The sequence below is a fragment of the Pochonia chlamydosporia genome, chromosome 4, assembly GCF_001653235.2.
Source record: "Pochonia chlamydosporia 170 chromosome 4, whole genome shotgun sequence".
NCBI classification, from domain to species: domain Eukaryota; kingdom Fungi; phylum Ascomycota; class Sordariomycetes; order Hypocreales; family Clavicipitaceae; genus Pochonia; species Pochonia chlamydosporia.
In genome coordinates, this window is record NC_035793.1 from 2003029 (window position 1) to 2021587 (window position 18559).

The following is an 18559-nucleotide window of genomic DNA, read 5'->3' on the forward strand; positions in this document are numbered from 1 at the left end:
CCGCGCTCCGTGAGGAGTGGGATGCATCTCCGTTAGGGACAAGCTTCGATTTTTGGTCTTTGGTTGACAAAATTTCGGGGATACTAGAGCCTTTACCTCACTCATGTTGTATTATTAGCAGTGTATCTGCGTGTACAGGAATGGAAAATCAGAAAACTTAGCGGAGTTATGAATACAGAGTTTAATGTCAAGTGCGCAGTATGCATTTATTGTGATGAACGCAAGCGATGAACAGATGTTGCATGCAGCATAACCACTGAGTTGCTAATGCGAGTGAACCAAATCTTTGATAAACCAACTCAGACCGCGGTGGATAAAACAACACCCAGCAACCTTGAACTCTATATTGTTCGCTAGAGAACTAGTCTCGTGCCATCCAACTCATCTAAAATAAATCACAACCCCATGCATGACTCCTGAATAAGTAGCTAAAAGGCATATGTAATCGTAACGACGCTGGCTGCGACTCTTGCCAGACCAAGAACGAGGGTATACTCTGCACACCTCAGCCTCGACTTTCTGTCCCAAAAAGAAAACCATCCTGATCCTATGCAGTTATGTATATTATGTGCAACGGGGATAAAACTACAAGATCCCCTCCATAGACCAATCACCTTGTTGCGCCCGTTCCAGCACCTGTCTCCCTTTGTCAGTTAGGTCAGGCTTGCCGCCGTTGCCAACGACATGCTCGAAAAAGACGGGTTGCCATGTTTCATTGCTCTTTTCACGCTCGCGGGCTTTTTCGCGTTGCTTTTCCTCGAGCTCGACTTTGAGGTCGGTTGCTTTGGAGAATTGCTTGGCGAGGATTGCTTTAGTGACGCCGCCCCAGAGTGTAAGGGATTCATTGGCAAGTTGTTGCTCTTCTGGGGGAAGAACTTTGGAGGCGACGTGAAGAGGCGCAACGTCTATGATGGTATATTGATGTTCAGGGGGGACGGATTTCTGGGGAGGAGGCAAGTTAGCGCTTTTGGTCCAATGGAACGTGTTTTTGCGTTTCAGAAAAGCTTACCACTGGCTTGGGACCAATTGAAAAGACAACCTTTTCTCGCCAAGGGCCGTTCAATCGGACCAGAATGTCCTCGTCGGGAACGTCTTGTACGCGCGTCTTGGTATCGTTTTCAGGGTCATACCGGAAAATGACACCATCAATCTTGTTCGTGGTTCTACCGAGCCAGCCATCCTCTACGTAGTGAAGAATACACTTAAGCTTGGTCTCGGGACATGTGATGTAGGCCATTTCGCTGACAGAAACGCTGAGTGCGCCACGGAAAAGACCACCAAGATGTGCTGCAGGGTGGGTAAGCTGGTATGTTTCACCACCGAATTTATCCAACGTGATGAAGATGCCCATATTGTGCTCGCCAGGCAAAACCTTGACTGAGGTGCCTGTAAACTTGGCACTAATTTGGTCGAATCCTCGAGCACTGAGGCCCTTCTCCGGGCACGCAATGTGGAAGGCGCTCACCGGGGGGTGGTGAGAGGTCTGTTCGGTGAGATATGAAATTCGAATTGGTTTCTTGTCAGGCGTCGATGTGCCATGTTTAGGCACGGATAGAGAAACGGTGGACTCATTCTTATCGCTCTTGGGAGGAAGTTTTAAGCTTCGCAAAGATCCTTTATCTGAGCCGGACTGGTAGCCACTGAGCTCAGCGGTCTCGATTTTGGGGGCATTGTCTTCTGTTTCCCAATTACACTGTAGCAAAACCGCGTGTTAGCGAAGACAGCATCCTTTGTTCTTGTCATTCTGTTCCCCATCTTCCCCTCACAACCAACCCCACATGCATGCACAGAGTCCCTTGTTCTTTGCTTTTGACGAGGTGGCTTACTCTGAAGAATTCTCCCAAGCAAGAATTGTATGGTTTGCACGGTTTGCCTTTGGCGTATTTCAAGTCCTTGGTCAGCCAGAAGCGGACAACTTCAAGCATGCGGTCGAGGGGTTCTTCCGAAGTGCCAATAGCAATAAATGCATTGGGGGCATCGAGGTAGGTCCAGTATTCAAGGTTCGGGGTTGGCTCCAAAAGCTGCGATGGTAGAGAAAATCGGACGGCGGCGAGGTCAGCAACGCCAATAAATCTATGAAGAAGAAGGTTGTAAGTAGGTGTGACTTCTTTTTTCTTTCTTTTTTGTATCGCTTTGTCATTGTCTTGTACATCTCTGGTCTGTAACCGATGTGTGGGCTTGCATCACAGCGTGGATCATTCTTAGCGCCGTTCTGTGACTTCAGTGATGTCTCACCGAGTTGTCACTGTCGCCAGCTTGGAGGACAGGTGTTCTTACTTTCTGAGAATACCCAAAAAGGTTCGCAGCTTGGAGCCTTCGTTCTGCGGTTCGTCAGGCGCTTCGGCCGCGAGCGGTGCTGTTGTGGGAGGTGCTGTCGATGACGACATAGCGATAGCTTTGTCGATGAGCGAAGCTTCGTAGCAGACGGGGTTGGTATGTGGGCAACGTATTCCGGTATATATACCCTGTTAAGGTAGAGCTGGTAGTCGATCGCAGCTAACCGGGGCGAGGAATTTATTCGTCGGTAGATGATAGAGGTAGAAAGCTGTTCACAAGCTAATATGGCTATTGTAAAAGTTAAGCGTCTGGTGGTTTGGAATATTTCAGGGTGTCGGTCAAGGCGCAGGCGGTTAAGATGTAAAGGCTGGCTTGCTTGTCCAGACGAAAGGTAAAACACGTTGAGCCCTTCCAAGGATCAACTGGTGGGATGGCTGTTTGTGGACCACTTGCAGGGTATCTCTGCAGCAAAGGAATAAAAAGTAGCTTGCTTGACCAGACGGACCAGAAAAGACCAGACCAGACCAGACTGGAAGTTGAAGCACAGGCGAGTTTTTGGAAGCTGATCTGTGACGTCTGCGGGGCGCAGCGTCTTTGTCGAGCCACAAGGAGGCAAACTTGAGTCGTAGTTGGTGGGGAAGCGGACCTCGGGAGCCAGACAGACGACAGGGCCTGGAAAGAGGCGTTAAAAATAGTGGACAGGGACTTGGTCAGGCACTGGAAAGCATCCAGTCGGCGAATACTGTGATGTAGTTGATACTCCAAGGCAAAATACCTGACTCTCAATGCTGCGAACCGCGGTGTCAGAAGACTGTGCTGGACAAGACAGGATGCCAATGTGCAGCTGAAACAAAGATGATTGGAGCCTGCAAACGAAAGCTCTCAGTCACTGGGCCACTCAAGCCCGAAATGATTTGAAAATCACTCCGTATTGATTAATCAATCGTCCAGTGGCGGGAGCACCGCGGGAACACAGCGGGATGCTGCAGGGGCGGTCAGCGGCTGCTTTTCAAGTACCACCTCACGGCCGGGGACGACTGCGTTGAGTGCGTCAAGCGTAGAAGCTAGAAGCAATCCAACTGCGAGGGTTGCGCCACTGAGGAGCTTTTTGGCATCGCTTGCGAACTTGGTGGTGTCGACGATGAACGTGTGCCAAGATCCCCTGTTCTCGATGAGGAGTCGTTTAAGTCTGGTAGTAGCAGGCCCAGACAACAACGCTGATGATATTGCGAGAGGGGGAGAAGAGAAAGGAAGCAAGCAGAAAAGAGTCTCGTGCAAAATGCCACATCTTTTCCCACCACACCACGGGAGCATTCGATGTTTTAAAGCATATTGTTCCCCCCAGACCAGTTCAAACTGGAATAATTAAGACTAGCCTCGACGCCGCCACTCAACCTCACCTTCTTTCCAATCGCGGCGATTCCAAAAGAGCCAATCAAAACACCACATGGGCAAAAGCCTTGGTCCTCAACTCGTCCATGTCCGTCAACCTTCTTTTGCTACTGTTGTCGCCACAGCTCCATAAGACCCTGTGTGACTGGTATTCAAGGCGTATCATCGGAAGAGTTGCTGCATTAATTTTCGTCCCTTGTCGTCGCGTGATATTTGTTGAATGTCGCAGGTAAGCTTTGGGTGGAGGTTGAGCATCATAGTGCGAAGGTGACTAACGAGGACAACAAGAAAAGGAGCACTGTTCCTGGTACACCAACGGTATTGCTTACCATTTTGCCGACGAGAAATAACTAAATGCACTCTACTGAATGCAAAAAGTGCTTGAAATAATTCAAAAGTAGGCATCAACTTCCCGCACTTGTTGAGACAACATTCTCATCCCACATTTGGCATATAAGCTGTCTGCGGGGGACACAAAGATACAAAGATACATTGATGGAGCCAGCTGGCTGCATACTACCAAAAGTATCACCATGATGGGTCGCACCTCACCGCTGCTGTCGGTGTGTAGAATGTGCAAGCTCAACGTGATGCATGCAAGGGCAGAGTGGCCCACGGCCTCGTACAGACAAACTGCATTTAATGTTCATCTCGTCTCTTGTGCTGGAGTGTCCCAGATTGCCTGCAACATTGTTTGTCACACTCGTCAAGTTTCAAGGTCGTCAAAGTGGTGTTGCGCCAATGGCTATTTCCATTGGCCCCCGAAAGCAAGCCTATCACATGGACAGCGAGTTCAGATCGGACATGGGGGTGCCACTGGGCACTTCTTTCCTCTTTAGCGATCCCGCAACTGCCCTGCCATGCCAAGCTTGGCCGGCTGGTACGTACCTGAGCAATCACATTGAGATCGGAAAAAGGCTTCAATCCATTGATACTCGTTGTGTGCGCATCAACCGCTTCAAGACCAGAATAATAAAATACATACACTTCAGTGGCTGCATTTTTTTTTAACTCTTGGCCGTTTTTATCTTCTACCGCCCTGTAGAGACCGGGTTCCCGGGCTCATGCCATTCCTTCGCCCTTTTTCTCTGGAGCACCCAATCCTTGGCGAATGACGTGGTTTGGCCCAAAGTCTGTTCTGCCACTCTGCTTGGTTCTTGCACAGCCAGCTTTGAGAACCCCACCAAGGAGCTTCCCGGCAACAGCCAAGCGTAGACTTCGAATGATCAATCCGGCATTCTGTCGCCTTCACCTTTCTCGTTCCTGCGAGCTATGGCTTTGCTTCTACCTGCAATAAATACAACCTAGCCAACATGTCCAGCTTCCTACGCAGCAAACAGGCGGGGATACAGAATGACTTGTCCGCGAGCATCCGGCCGGAGCTTCTCATGCCAGATGAGCAAGCTCGCTATGGCATAAATAGTCAGATCGGGTAGGTTGCGGGTTTCATGTTACCTACCTGTTCTTTCAATCTCGAAACTATACTGTAGAAACGAACCCTGAGTCGCTGATTTTTTTTCAATTTCCGTTGTAGATGCCTCGGATATGACCCGGTACAATCGCTCCTTGCCATCGGCACCAAGGAGACCAGGTTTGGCCCTGGCAAGATATCCGTCTTTGGCCAACGTCGAGTCCAGAAGACCTTGCAACCATCTCGTCCGACCTCGTTCCACTTCGTGCAATTCAGTGCCAACAAGATTGTGAGTTTGGACACAAAAAATGAACTTGGGCTTTGGGATTTGGACACGGGCTCTCGACTGGCGACTCAAGTCATTAGTGGTGGTACGGCCGTTGCCCTTGTAACGGACCCTATGTTGGACTGGGCCTTTATTGGACTACAGAACGGTGAAGTTTTGGCATATGATCTTGATAGGAGAAACTTGGTCCGATCTTTCAGGTTACCCAACTTTTGGCACCAGAAAGACTCGTCTGGAAGGCCAGCACCTCTGATATGTATGTCTATGCATCCTAGGGATGCCGGCAAACTGTTACTCGGGTTTGCTCATGGCGCGGTCATCTACTCTTTCAAACAAAACAAACCGGTTCAGTTTCTGGAGTACGTACTCCCTGCCGGAGCACCGGGAGGCAATAGTTTGGGAATCGACACAACACGTCGCCCTCGGCTCACACATGCCCTCTGGCATCCCTCAGGTACATTCATCGTTACAGCCCACGAAGATGGCAGTTTGGTTCTGTGGGACCCCAAGGAACAGAAAATTATTACCGCCCGGACATTGAAGGACAATGGTGTTCATCATCCGGCGCCAAACTCAGCCAAAACGTCGTTCTCTGAACCATTCACCAAGGTCGTATGGTGCTGCAAGGCAAACTGTGAGGATACCGGGTTGCTGGTAGCTGGTGGCGAAACTTCGAATACTTCCCCCAGAAACCTCACATTCATTGAACTCGGCTTGACGCCAATGTATACAACGTCATCATGGCAGGCCCTATCTGATTATTTTATGGGCAAACGGCAGGTGCCTCTGTCCCTACCACCTGGTGCGCAGGCGGTGGACTTTCTCCTCATTCCTCGCTCATCTCCTCATTTCGCCGGAGCCCAGGACCCCATTGCAGTCATTGTCCTTTTATCATCTGGTGAGCTCATCACTATGAGCTTTCCTTCTGGATATCCAATCAGCCCCACAAACCAGCTTCACCCATCTATGTTCTTTGTTCACCCCTTCATAACAAAGGTCAATGTTTCCAGCCTGGAGCGTCCCCGATGGTTGACAATGACAGAGCGAAGAGACCAAGGCGAACCGTTGCTCAAGGGTGGTGCGGAAGCACAGAGACCGAAGAAGCGATTTGAAGAGCGAACAATTATCCAGGCGGCACATGGTGACAGCACCATCCACATCTGGGACTCGGGTCATGCAGATGAGATTGAGAATGGTGGGCAACTGCAGGTTGACGTCGCGCGGACCTTGGATCGGTATGACGATATTGATATTACTGCAATGAGCATGTCCTCCGGCACGGGTGATTTTGCCGTAGGCACACGGACAGGAGAAGCAATTGTTTACAAATGGGGTGGTAATCGATTCTATGGACGTGACGTCCCCCAACAACTGGATCCGAACCCAAAGGGTCTTACTGACATCAGTTCCCGTGCTGAGCCGACGCTGAAGGAGGGCCTTCAGCCGTATATTTTGTACGAAATGATGCAAGGTCCAATCACTGCGATTCAAGCTTCCAACGTCGGATTTGTGGCAGTCGGGTCGGAATTAGGCTTCTTGACACTCATCGATCTTCGGGGCCCAAATATTTTCTACCAAGCTCCTATGACAGACTTTGCCAAGCAAGACAAGAGGAGCTCCTTCTTCAAGAGAGAGCACCATCACCGCGCAAAGGACGAGCCCCAAAAGGAATGGCCCGTTGTTATTGAATTTGGAGTCATGACATTGGATGAGGATAAGTATTCAAGCATTTGTTGCTTCGTCGGAACTAACTTGGGGAAAGTCATTACATTCAAGCTGCTTCCTGCTGCTGGCGGCGCTTACACGGCGCAGCTAGCTGGCGTTGTTGTTTTTGATGGGGCAGTTATTTCCCTATCTCCTATTAATGCTCAAACCGGAAAGCCAGCATTGGCTACGGGTTCCATAGTTGGCTCCCTACGTGAAGGCAAGCAGGTGGACGGGGCTTTGGTAGCAGGTAAGAAGACGGCAATATTTGAAGCGCGCAATGTGACTAAAACAGGACGCAGTTACCGAAAAGGAGATGAGAGTATTCAGGCCTGCAACTTCAAAGGGCGCCTCCCGAGAATTCGATGACATACTATGCCGTGCAGCATCCGTTGCGGAACTCGAGCTTCAAGGGTTCGCCGTCGTGGCACTATTAGCCGACCAAAGTGTGCGTGCATACTCTATTCCAGGATTGAAGGATCTTGGAAAAGCAGAATTGCCAATGATAGATCCAACCATGAGCAAATTATCGGTTGTAACGCAAACGGGCGACATCTTTGCCTGGACGGGGCCGAGTGAAATGAGCGTGATTCATGTCTGGGGGAGTGGCAAGCCGCTCCAGCAATCGCCAGACATCATGATCAATCCAGACCTACAATGCCCTCCACGACCAACAATCTCGAATGTGCAATGGATCTCTGGTACTCAATATGTTTCACCGTTGGACCTAGATGTCCTTGTCGGTGGCCCAGACAGACCTCCGAGCAAGAGAATGCTGGACGCTGCGGCTGCAGAGCGACGTGCAACAGCAGGAGGGACAGCTGCCGTAGCAGGTGGAGTAGCAGCGAGCCAAGAGACTTGGGGGTCATACCTGAGCCGTCAGGTCAATGAGAGGACGGAAAAGTTGACGTTTCTCAATAGCGGCGTAGACACCCTGCAAGACCAGAGCCAGGCGTGGGCAGACGATATCAACAAGTTTGTCAATCAGCAAAAGCGGAATTTGGTTATGGGAAGTATCAAGAGTAAATTTTTCTGAGGAACTAGTCGTTGCTAGCGTTGTTACGGAAAGTGGCGTTAACTGTAGAAATATATTGAAATGTCTTAGCTTTCACGTGTTTGCTCAATATACCCCGTGCAATCCGTTCGGTGTGTTCAAATGAGAGACATGTCAATGAATACGTGGAAGGGGTGAAACACGGCGCAGAAGATGTCTTTCAGTTTTGTGTGGACACATTATCAAATAACATGCGAGATGGGTCACAACGAGCGTAAGATCTCATATTGATTCCAAGGACGGATCCTCCTCAAACAGCAAGTCAACCGCGGCCATGGCCTTGACCGAAGCCGTAAAGTCGCACCAGTAGCCACCGTTTACCTTGCACATAATTTGTGCATTAACTACAATCATCAGCAGTGATCGACATCAACGTCTCTGCATAACGAGAAAACATGGGCTCATTTGGAACTTACACCTCGTAGGATTCTTCCTCTCCAGCGAATGGCCATACACTACGGGAAACGATCCGTATTGTTGTTCGGCTTTGTTCCCATTCGCATCCGGTTTGAGCACAACTGGCCTGAAATCTAAATCCCTCCACGCACCGCACCAGTTGGTGATGCCGTAACTCGTCTCCCACGGCTCAATGATGTGAATGCTCTCTCCCTGGCGAACCATTTCGTGCAGCACAGTCAGATTTCGTACTATGGTGTCTGGCTTTAAGCCCTCTATTACGGAGAGTCGATGGTCCATAGCAATATCGAATAGGGGAGTGGTTTTGGTCATGGGGACGCGGAATGAGGACCAGAGAACGGCGTTGTGTAGATACGGCTTCTCTTGGGGCAGGGACGGGAGGCGTCCGCGGACTATGGATGTTAGTGTGTTTATGTGATGGGCATTGGGGCGAAGTTACCATTTAAAGCTGAGCTGCATGTTACCCATTTTGGGGATTTGCGAGCAAGATATGTCAACTGCGATTGTTAGTGTGTGGTGAGGATTTTATTCTCGGCGGATATATACCTTGAGGAGGAGGGCGGAAATTACATCTCCGTTTGTAAGGGTAAGCTGTTTGCCGGACTCTTTTATCTTATCGTTGAATTTCGTTCTCAGATTGTCGATTAGTGTGGTAGGGAGGTATAAAACCCTACGAATCTCCTTCTTATTCACCATCAGTTCTGGAACCATTCCCATGACGCCGCCGAGGGTGTCACGCTTTCCTTTCAAGCGATATCTCCCCTTTACTTTCAGTTCCTTTCTCGACAAGTTAGGGTCACCGTCCAATGAGCCTGCGTCGAGTTCCAGAAACGGAGTTGGTTCCTGTCCAGACGCAACTTGCAGCCATGCCCTGACCACGCTCCCAAAACCCATTTGGTCGCCAACTGAATGGGGGAGGTTCAGCGCAAGTACAGTCCCATTCGTGTACTTCACAATGTGAACTAATAGAAGTGGACAGCCGGGCTTTTCGTCCTTTCGAAGCACCGGCCACCCCTGGGGTGTTATTCGAGCTTCGATTTCAGGGATGGAAAGGGGTCCAAAGGACGGACCCGTTTCTGCGGGCACGGATTGCGGGATCAGGCTTGCTGCTTCGAGGGTTGTGTCGTGTGTGCTGGTGGACCAGTCGAAGAGGATGTAGTTTTCTGGAAATGGTTGTGGGAGGTGGTATTCTAGATAGTTGGTTGATTTGTTCCTATGTAACCTGGCGCCGAGAATGGGCAAGTGTTTCCGGATGAGTGTGTCCAGCGAGGATTTGAGAAGTTCATGGTTGAGAGAGTCGTGGAAGAGGAAGAATAGGAGGGAGCGGATATTGTCCATGGGTTTGAATTGGTCGTTTAACCCGAGTGGTATGACTTTGATGTTGTGTCCTGTGGTCATGTTTGCTAATGGGATTGGGTGTAGATGTGTCTGCTGTAAGTTGTAAGTCGAGTCGAACGAGTGATTGATGGGTTTGAATCATTACCAATGGGGATTGAAGAGGATTTGGGAGGTAGCTAGACGCATGAAGTTCTTTATACATGATTATTTGAAGGCGCTATGCCTCGTACTTGCTTCACTAAGCACTAATTCGTGGCTTGACGCCTTGTCCTTCGGGGAACGCGCCATGGTTGGCCATTGCGGTTAATTGGATGTTTGCTGTTGGTTTAACCACACCTTGGCCTTCGGAGATTGGATGCCGTGATTGAGTGGATTGTTCATCATCGGCGGAGTTGGCTTCTGCAAGGCTGTTTTCATGATAGGGCTGCACCTGAATGACGCCAATGACGGTTACCTGTAGGTCGGCTGCCATGGACTTTTGATAGAGTTTTGCGGCGGTGAATATGAATTGTTTAATTTTTCAATAAATCTACTACTAATAGTAAATGTGCATTACTATCGCATCTTTTGATGTGTTGAAGTGTCATTACCATGCCCCGAAATATGTGGACATGGTGTTGAGCCTAATTAGGCAATATCAAGGCGCCGTATTCGTATCCGGCCCATAACCGAGCAGGATGATATGACAATCCTCACAATTAAAAGATCCATTGTACTGTTCAGGGGCCTCAAAATATTGAGGTACTGCGCTCTTTTGCGAGGTGACTCGTACCGCGACGCGGTTGTAGCCCCAGTGCGTCTCATCAATTGATCCCTTTAAATGTGCGAAGGCGCAAGCAAAGTATTTGCCCTAGAGGACCTTTATTAGGTCCGTTCTACCTACCCAGGTATGCATGCACTACCTAACAGCGCAAAGAAGGTAACGGGCAATGATTAGCCATAACAGCTGACCTCTCCTTTTGTGGTAAGATCGGCGGGTAGTATATACCCCTAAGTTTGTGGTGAAGTATTGGCTTACATGCTAGTTTGCGACACGCTTGCACGCTTGCACACTCAAAGACCCCGGAAGTAAAATTGACCATGCGCAACAGCTTCACAGCTCTCAAATTCTGTGGGATAGACTTTGGCTTGTATGAAATGCAAAAGCTCTTCTCCAACGCTCGCATGTTGGACAATTTGCGCGGCGCGTCCGTTGCTGGGGCGGCTTCCTCTGCCTGTGAGTCGGTCTCTTTTCTCAAGATGGTCGCCGACATGCCAACAGTTGGGATTACCATTAGACATCTGAATTATCACGTAGCTTCTTGACCACTCGCTATTAGATATTACAGGAAGTGGAGACTTGAACAAATTCGAGAACGTTGTGTTGTCGAGGCGGAACAATTAGTCAGGTTTTGTAGCTTCAACGGCACGTATAACTAACAAAGAGACAATCCATCTGACGGTTCAGACTTGAATTCGGCCTGAATATCACTGGAAACTGCTTAACTAAGACGGCTGGAGAAACTTTTTGTGCCTGAGCCGTTCATTTCGCAACAACTCCGTGGTGTTTCTATCCAAAGGCTCGACTGAGGGAAGAATTCTGTGTAACCAAGCTGAACACGAGTATGTCACCAGTTTCAGCTTCCCTTCGAAACTGGTTGGCCGGTTAAAACAGCTGGCGTACTGTTGAGAATGGCTTCCCGCGTTAAAGATGGAGGCATGTCTCACATATGGTGTCGGGTTCTCGACTTCTTTACATTCCACACCTAGCTTGTGGTCACATACCCTGACTTGCAACTTCTCGGGTATGGAGGCGCATGTCAAGTGTCACTGTTTGAAGTAGGAGCCAAGAACGGCACCTAGCTTCTCCCGCTCTGTGTCTTGGAGGCCGGAATATGCCGATGCTCCATGTTTCGGCAAACATGCATTGCCGCGACTACATCTAACGTCAGGCATGTTATTCCTAGACTCTCTGTTCTAGACCGGCGGCAGTCGAGAGCGGTAAAAGTGAATTATTTGAGAATCACGTAAGTTTATTACGGATGAAATGGGACGAGGGGGAAGAATGATATCTTGGAATCTGTATTGTACTGAGTCGGTTGCAAACTACCAGTGTTTGGAGACACCTATACGCAAACAGGCTAGCTGAAGCGGAAAACAACAGCCGGGCTACTTGCTATAAGTGAGCCCTTTCTCTTCAACCTTCTTTAGCCAAGGGACAGCTGCTGACAAGCCAAGTCTTTAAGAACGTTGAATTTACTCATCATACATATCACAGGCCCTCAAATCCTAACCACTAATCGCCATCATGAAGTTCTTCTACGTTGCCGCTCTCTTTGCTCCCGCTATCCTGGCCGCTGCCGGGGACACGAGGAGCCTTCAGGAAAGGCAGATTTCACACGAGGCAATAGACCTCCTGATCAGAGACTGGGTGTTACAGATCAAGGAGAATGTAAGATTATCTGCGCACAGGGTTGGGAATTAACCAAATCACCACTAACGCGTTAGTCTCTCAGTGCCCTCAGATTCCTAGGGAATGCACGGACGGCCTTGACAAATTTGTCGACGGTGTCGCGAAGGGTGTTCAGACCTTCAGCCTAAGTGACATCGTAAACTCCCTTAGTGACTTCTTTAGCTCTCTGTCTGGGGCTGAGGGCTGTGTTTCCAAGCTCGTTGGGTGTCTCTAGACGTTGAATCCTGGTATTGCTGGTGGCATGCCTGAGGGTGCGTCAGCTGCTGCCCCTATTTTCCAGTTCTCTTGTACGATGGGTGGGTTAAGGATGAGAACTGTGGTTAGGAAGGCTTGGCCAACTGGGGATGGAGTAGCAAATCTGATAGGAAGCAATGCGTGCCAAGGACTCTTCGGATTAGGCCTTTACAAGATTAGTGAATAAGAGCATCTGAATATCCTTTACCTCACTTACATGTATTGTCACGTAGGAGGAGGGGCTCTACTCTGTACTCACGTTTGCGGTTGTCCAGTATGTGATATTCAAAATTTCTCACGATAAAAGCCGGCATTGCCGGCCGTTATGTAAATTAGTGGTCGGAGAGTCTTGACCAACAGTTTGGCGACCTGACTCTAGTATGTCTTATGTTAGATGGTCGATGACCGGACTTCCCCTGCCTCAAATTACTCATGGTTCCTACTCTTCTATTGCAGTGTCGAAAGAATATGCTCCACCAAGAAGACAAAGGGCAGCATGCGGCTTGTTACAGGTATACATGTATTCGGTCACCACTAAAGTATGCTGGAGAGAATTTCTCGGCATTTGCAAACCTTTGTTGGTGGTTTCAATGACTGTTGCATTCAAACGAACTGGAAATATCTGGCGGCTGCAGCAATTGGAATCTCAAAAGCATTCCATGGCATGCTACGAAACGCTTTTCTAAAGGCATCTTGGATTAATCCTGTTGATTCCGCCAAATATGACGTAATTTAGCATGTTGGTTCTTATGGTAGATACCGGAGACGCTGGGAGCATTCAATGCTGCCTACACAAAGAAGCAAAAGCCACTTGAGGGAGCCCAGCTGGAGCTTAGTCGTGTGCGCAAGTCGGTGCAGTTTTTCCGGGACAAGACGTAGCAACTGAAATGGCGCACCTCCATGCCCTTGATCTACTTTGAGCTTAAGCAGAAAGTGTCCAAGTACGTTGTGTTTATGGACGCCTGCGCCACCTCTGGTCGAGAAACGAAGAGGTCGGCCAGGAAGCCAGGCACTTTCTCGCAACACACCGATTAGACCGTCGGTTCAGGTAAAGAGAGGGCATGAAAACATTATTCACTGTGGTGCCCGGGGGATTGGTTGATGTTGGTTGTCATTGCTGGCGGTGTCTTAGCCCTTGGCCTTCTCTTTAGCCATGTTCAGTGTACAGTACCAGCATCATATGGTGCTTGTGTTCACGATGACATGCAGCCGCAGCCTTTGAAAATGAAGTTTTCAAAAGATAGATATAACTCAAGTCCGGGTAGTCTAGTGTCCAGTCATGAAGCTCCGACGGCACAGAGAAACATATGCTGGGATATTGGCAAGCTTTGATTCGTAAAACAATGAGGCTTCACAATTCACCTATTTACCATAGATACTAGTAAACTAAACCAAGCTCTGCCATGACCCAAACAACCCTGTTCCTGACGAGCCCTGTGTACGTTTCTCGGCCCGACAAGCGCCAATTCGATCATGATCGCCACCCGCGCCAATCCAACCCACCGCCGCCGGCAGAGGCGGGTCATATATGGTTCTGTGGCAGCATGGAATATTTGTCTACTGCCGAGTATACAGTAGGTTTTCATGGTATATAACGGTGTTCAGCCTGGTGGGATGGTACTTTTGAGACCCGTCGGGGGTTGCTTTGTAACCCTTGTAGGATGACGAGCTGCAGGAGTGGACATGGATTTCTAGCAGCGTCTTGTAAACCTCATTTTGACAGAGAATAGGACCGATTAACGGTCAAGTCTTCATCCCTATAGTCGTAAGATGATTTGAAGATTTTGCATTGGACAGCAAGGAGCTCTGGCTGACAAAGTTGGAGGGAGAACCGTGTCAAGTATCACGTAATTTCAGACGGGACAGGGAATTTTCATTTGCCTTGTATACATGTGTACCTGAGCCACTGAGCCTTGTGCTATTGGGGAGGCGTTGAGGCGTTAACTTGTGCAACAACCCGCATGAACTTGGAGCGCCATTCTTTCTGTTTGCCAGCTTGAATTAAACACAGTGCTAACCCTATCCATAGCTTGTAGAGAAAAGTTCCTCTCCGTCGAGCTTAATAGAAGGGTTTCCTTTGCAAGTCTTTTAATAAACATTTTTATGTTCATAAACTCCTATTCACCCTGACTTTGCGCAGGATTGTCAATCAGAGTTGTTGCCCGAGATTGATGTCTGTCTTGGAGCTTCAACAATGTGTGGTCAAGTAAAGTACCAGTTAAGTTACCCCGCAGCCACAGCCAAATGAGTATGACCTGGTCCATGCAAACTTGCGGGGAAGCGGAGACTCCGCACTCGACTCCCTCCTACAATCCACATCCACTCCCATTGCACCAGACTTCACTTCAATGTTCCACTTCACCAATCTAAAATGAACCACCATCAGCATTGGCCATTCTTCAGCCACTCGACATAAACCCACCATCAATCACCCCTTGCCCGGCTCTTGAGTCTTGACACGACCTGCCGAACCTTCTCCACGTCATACCCACGATCTGCAGTTTCTTCTCAATGCGTCCAAGCTAAAAGTATTGAGGTTGCTCCTGCAGACTCGAACTGTCGTGTATTCGGTCCGTTACACATGTACGCACAGTTGGCTAGCAAGGGACCGGGACAATCTAACTCTTGCTTGGACTCGACGTCGGAGAATCCAACCAGAAGATTCACACAATTCTCCGACCTGCATGCCCTTTGCAAGCATCGCGTATAAATGCGCCGTAGGTGCCGCGTGGTCTACAGGTCCGGTGACCGCCCCCTGCAGTCGCACTCATTCTTCAAGACTCTCCTTCTTGTGAACACTCGTCTCAAGATTCTTGCCTAGGCGTACGAGACGCGCGACAATGAGGGCAAGCGAATTTATCCAATTCTTCGCCTTCGGCGGGCTGCAAGTAGTTGCTGCCGCTGCCACAAACAATGGCGGTGATGGCTTGGCAAAATGTCCTGGATACAAGGCTTCCAATGTGAAGAAGACGAGCAACGGAATCAAAGCAGATTTGCATCTTGCCGGTCCAAAGTGCAACGTGTACGGCAAGGACTTGGATAACCTGAAGCTTGACGTTACTGTTGAAACATGTGAGTGTATTCGCGTCTTGGGCTTACTGTCACGACCTTCTCCCCACACAAACGACTAACATATCATTGTACAGCGGACCGTATTCATGTCAAGATTTATGACGCTGCGGAACAAGTCTACCAGGTTCCGGAGTCCGTGTTCCCTCGCCCCAAGCCAGGCAAGGCCAGTAACGCGGCCTTGAAATTTGACTACAAGGAGAACCCATTCTCCTTCAAAATCAGCCGTTCCAAGACCAACGAAGTTCTCTTTGACTCGTCTGCTGCAGGTTTAGTGTTTGAGGACCAGTATCTTCGGTTGAGGACTCACCTGCCCACGGATGCCAACCTGTATGGCTTGGGAGAACACTCCGACTCCTTTCGGCTACAGACCACCAACTACACACGCACCTTGTGGAACGCTGATACTCCTTCCATCCCTAATAATTGGAATCTCTACGGTACTCATCCTATTTACATTGAGCACCGCGAAAAAGGATCCCACGGCGTCTTTTTACTCAACTCCAATGGCATGGACGTCATCATCGATAAGGACCACTCTGGCCAGTACCTGGAGTATAATACCCTGGGCGGCGTGTTTGACTTTTACTTCTTGGCCGGGCCAACACCCATCGAAGTAACCAAGCAGTATTCCGAAATCACCGGCCTTTCAGTTACAGTACCCTACGCTGGCCTTGGTTTCCACCAGTGCCGATGGGGCTACCAGGACGTTTTCAACGTCGCCGAAGTTGTATACAATTACAGCAAAGCCGGCATTCCTCTCGAAACCATGTGGACCGATATCGACTACATGGACGGGCGAGCTGTTCGTACTCCCCACGCTCAATCATCTTGTACCACGCTGCTAACTTGTTCACCCAGATCTTCTCCGTAGACCCCCAGCGATTCCCCATGAGCAAAATGCGCGAGCTGGTAGCCCATCTGCACGCCAACAAGCAAAAGTTCGTCCTGATGGTTGACCCTGCCGTCGCGGCCAAAAACTACGGCCCGTACAACAACGGAGTCAAGGACGACATCTTCCTCCTCAACTCCACCAAGCAGACCTTCCACGGCGTCGTGTGGCCCGGCCTGACTGCCTATCCGGACTGGTTCTCCAACGGCGTCCAGGAGTACTGGAACAAGGAATTCGCTGAATTCTTTTCTCCGCAAACAGGCATCGACATCGACTACCTGTGGATCGATATGAACGAACCGTCCAACTTTTGCGATTTCCCATGTCTTGACCCTGTGGAGGCTGCTAAACAGTACCCTCCGCCGCCGCCACCAGTCCGTAACCCGCCAAGAGAACTACCAGGGTGGCCGTGCGATTTCCAACCGGCCGGCACGAACTGCAAGCGAAGGGAAGCAGAGCAGCCATTATCAGTTGAGAAGAAAACATCCGTCGACAGTGGCGTGGATACCCGCGCAGAAGGTGTCCCATCCACCTCTTCCAACAAGTGGAAAGGTCTGCCAGGCCGTGAACTCATCTCTCCTCCGTATGCCATCCACAACGCCTACGGACCACTACCCCAAAAGAGCATCAACACCAGTCTCATCCACCACAACGGCCTCACGCTCTTCGACACACACAACCTCTACGGGACCATGATGTCCGCCGCATCCCGCAAGGCCATGCTCGCTCGACGCCCCTCCAGCCGACCACTCGTCATTACGCGTTCCACCTTCGCCGGCGCAGGCTCCCACGTCTCGCACTGGCTGGGCGACAACGACTCCGACTGGCCGCACTACCAGTGGAGTATCCGCCAAATGTTACAGTTCAACTCCATCTTCCAGGTATCAATGGTTGGCTCAGATGTCTGCGGCTTCAACAAGGATACGACGGAAGAGCTCTGTGCCAGATGGGCCATGTTGGGTGCCTTCCAGCCGTTCTATCGTAACCACAATGCAGAGGGCCAAGTCGATCAGGAGTTCTACCTATGGAAGTCAGTCACCAAAGCTGCAAAGAAGGCCATTGACATTCGGTACAGATTACTCGACTATTTCTACACTGCGATGATGCAGCAGAGCACGGATGGAACACCAGCGCTCAACCCCATGTTTTATCTGTACCCCAACGATAAGAACACATTCGGGCTAGAATTGCAATTCTTCTGGGGCCCGTCGCTGCTCGTCGCGCCAGTTACACAGGAGGGATCTACAAGCGTGGATGTATATCTCCCCGACGACATCTTCTACGACTTCTACACCCACGAGCAGATTCGCGGACAAGCAAAGACAATCACTATGAAGGACCAGGCGATCACGGACATCCCGCTCTTCCTGCGCGGTGGCGTCATAGTTCCCCTGCGTGTCAAGTCCGCCATGACGACGGACGAGCTGCGCAGCCAGGATTTCGAACTGTTGGTTCCGCTGGGCAAGGACGGTAGTGCCAAGGGATCGCTGTACCTGGACGATGGGGATAGTTTGGACCCCAAGGAGAAGTCTCACATTGAATTCGAGTACAACAAGGGCCGGCTTGTTGCCAAGGGCACGTTTGGATACAAGACCAAGGCGAAACTGGCAAAGATTACACTTCTGGGCGTCACTGGTTCCCAGGCCGCCAGGGCGACCAAGTCGGTGACTGTGGATAAGCAGCTTTCAGAGTCCTTTACTGTAGATCTGTAAGACTGTGTTTAATTAAACACTAGAGCAGCGGGAAATTTGCAATAATCTACGTTCCTATTTTTGGGGTTTCACCAGCTGTGCTTCTTTTTCCATTTCTCTCGCGCCCATTGAAAGATGCTGCTTGGCCTTGGCCCCTTATCTCGTGCATGATGACAGCCAGAGACCTGCAGATCTAGCCTGGAAAAGCTGACTACTTTTCATTACTCCAAATTTCAGCATCAGCAATTCCCGTCATTTCTTTCCACATCCATCATCTCTTGGCAACCTCTGGATTATGTATGCGCATAAAAATCGATATTACAGGGGTTCTTGTTTCTGCCA

The 18559-nt window shown here is 49.8% G+C and overlaps 5 protein-coding genes across 5 annotated transcripts; 3 read left to right on the top strand and 2 right to left on the bottom strand.

Annotated features, from left to right (window-relative positions):
- Positions 1-585: 585 nt before the first annotated feature.
- On the bottom strand, positions 586-2387 carry VFPPC_08037 (oxysterol-binding protein; the record flags this gene model as incomplete). The annotated part of the gene is made up of 4 exons (XM_018286807.1): positions 586-942; positions 1010-1693; positions 1827-2073; positions 2278-2387. 4 exons carry the CDS (start codon positions 2385-2387, stop codon positions 586-588), a joined length of 1398 nt encoding a protein of 465 aa, XP_018143577.1.
- A 2595-nt stretch (positions 2388-4982) lies between these two features.
- Positions 4983-8106, top strand: VFPPC_08038 (SNARE-dependent exocytosis protein (Sro7); the record flags this gene model as incomplete). Its single annotated transcript, XM_018286808.1, has 3 exons — positions 4983-5101; positions 5204-7320; positions 7373-8106. The coding sequence occupies 3 exons, from the start codon at positions 4983-4985 to the stop codon at positions 8104-8106; spliced, it is 2970 nt and encodes a 989-aa protein (XP_018143578.1).
- Positions 8107-8346: 240 nt separating this feature from the next.
- Positions 8347-9939, bottom strand: VFPPC_08040 (BCL5p protein; the record flags this gene model as incomplete). Its single annotated transcript, XM_018286809.1, has 4 exons — positions 8347-8468; positions 8541-8933; positions 8981-9038; positions 9088-9939. The coding sequence occupies 4 exons, from the start codon at positions 9937-9939 to the stop codon at positions 8347-8349; spliced, it is 1425 nt and encodes a 474-aa protein (XP_018143579.1).
- Positions 9940-12166: 2227 nt separating this feature from the next.
- VFPPC_16037 (hypothetical protein) lies at positions 12167-12545 on the top strand (the record flags this gene model as incomplete). Its single annotated transcript, XM_018293790.1, has 2 exons — positions 12167-12310; positions 12375-12545. 2 exons carry the CDS (start codon positions 12167-12169, stop codon positions 12543-12545), a joined length of 315 nt encoding a protein of 104 aa, XP_018143580.1.
- Positions 12546-15405: 2860 nt separating this feature from the next.
- Positions 15406-18238, top strand: VFPPC_08042 (alpha-glucosidase; the record flags this gene model as incomplete). Its single annotated transcript, XM_018286811.1, has 3 exons — positions 15406-15637; positions 15712-16439; positions 16496-18238. 3 exons carry the CDS (start codon positions 15406-15408, stop codon positions 18236-18238), a joined length of 2703 nt encoding a protein of 900 aa, XP_018143582.1.
- Between the last annotated feature and the right edge of the window lie 321 nt (positions 18239-18559).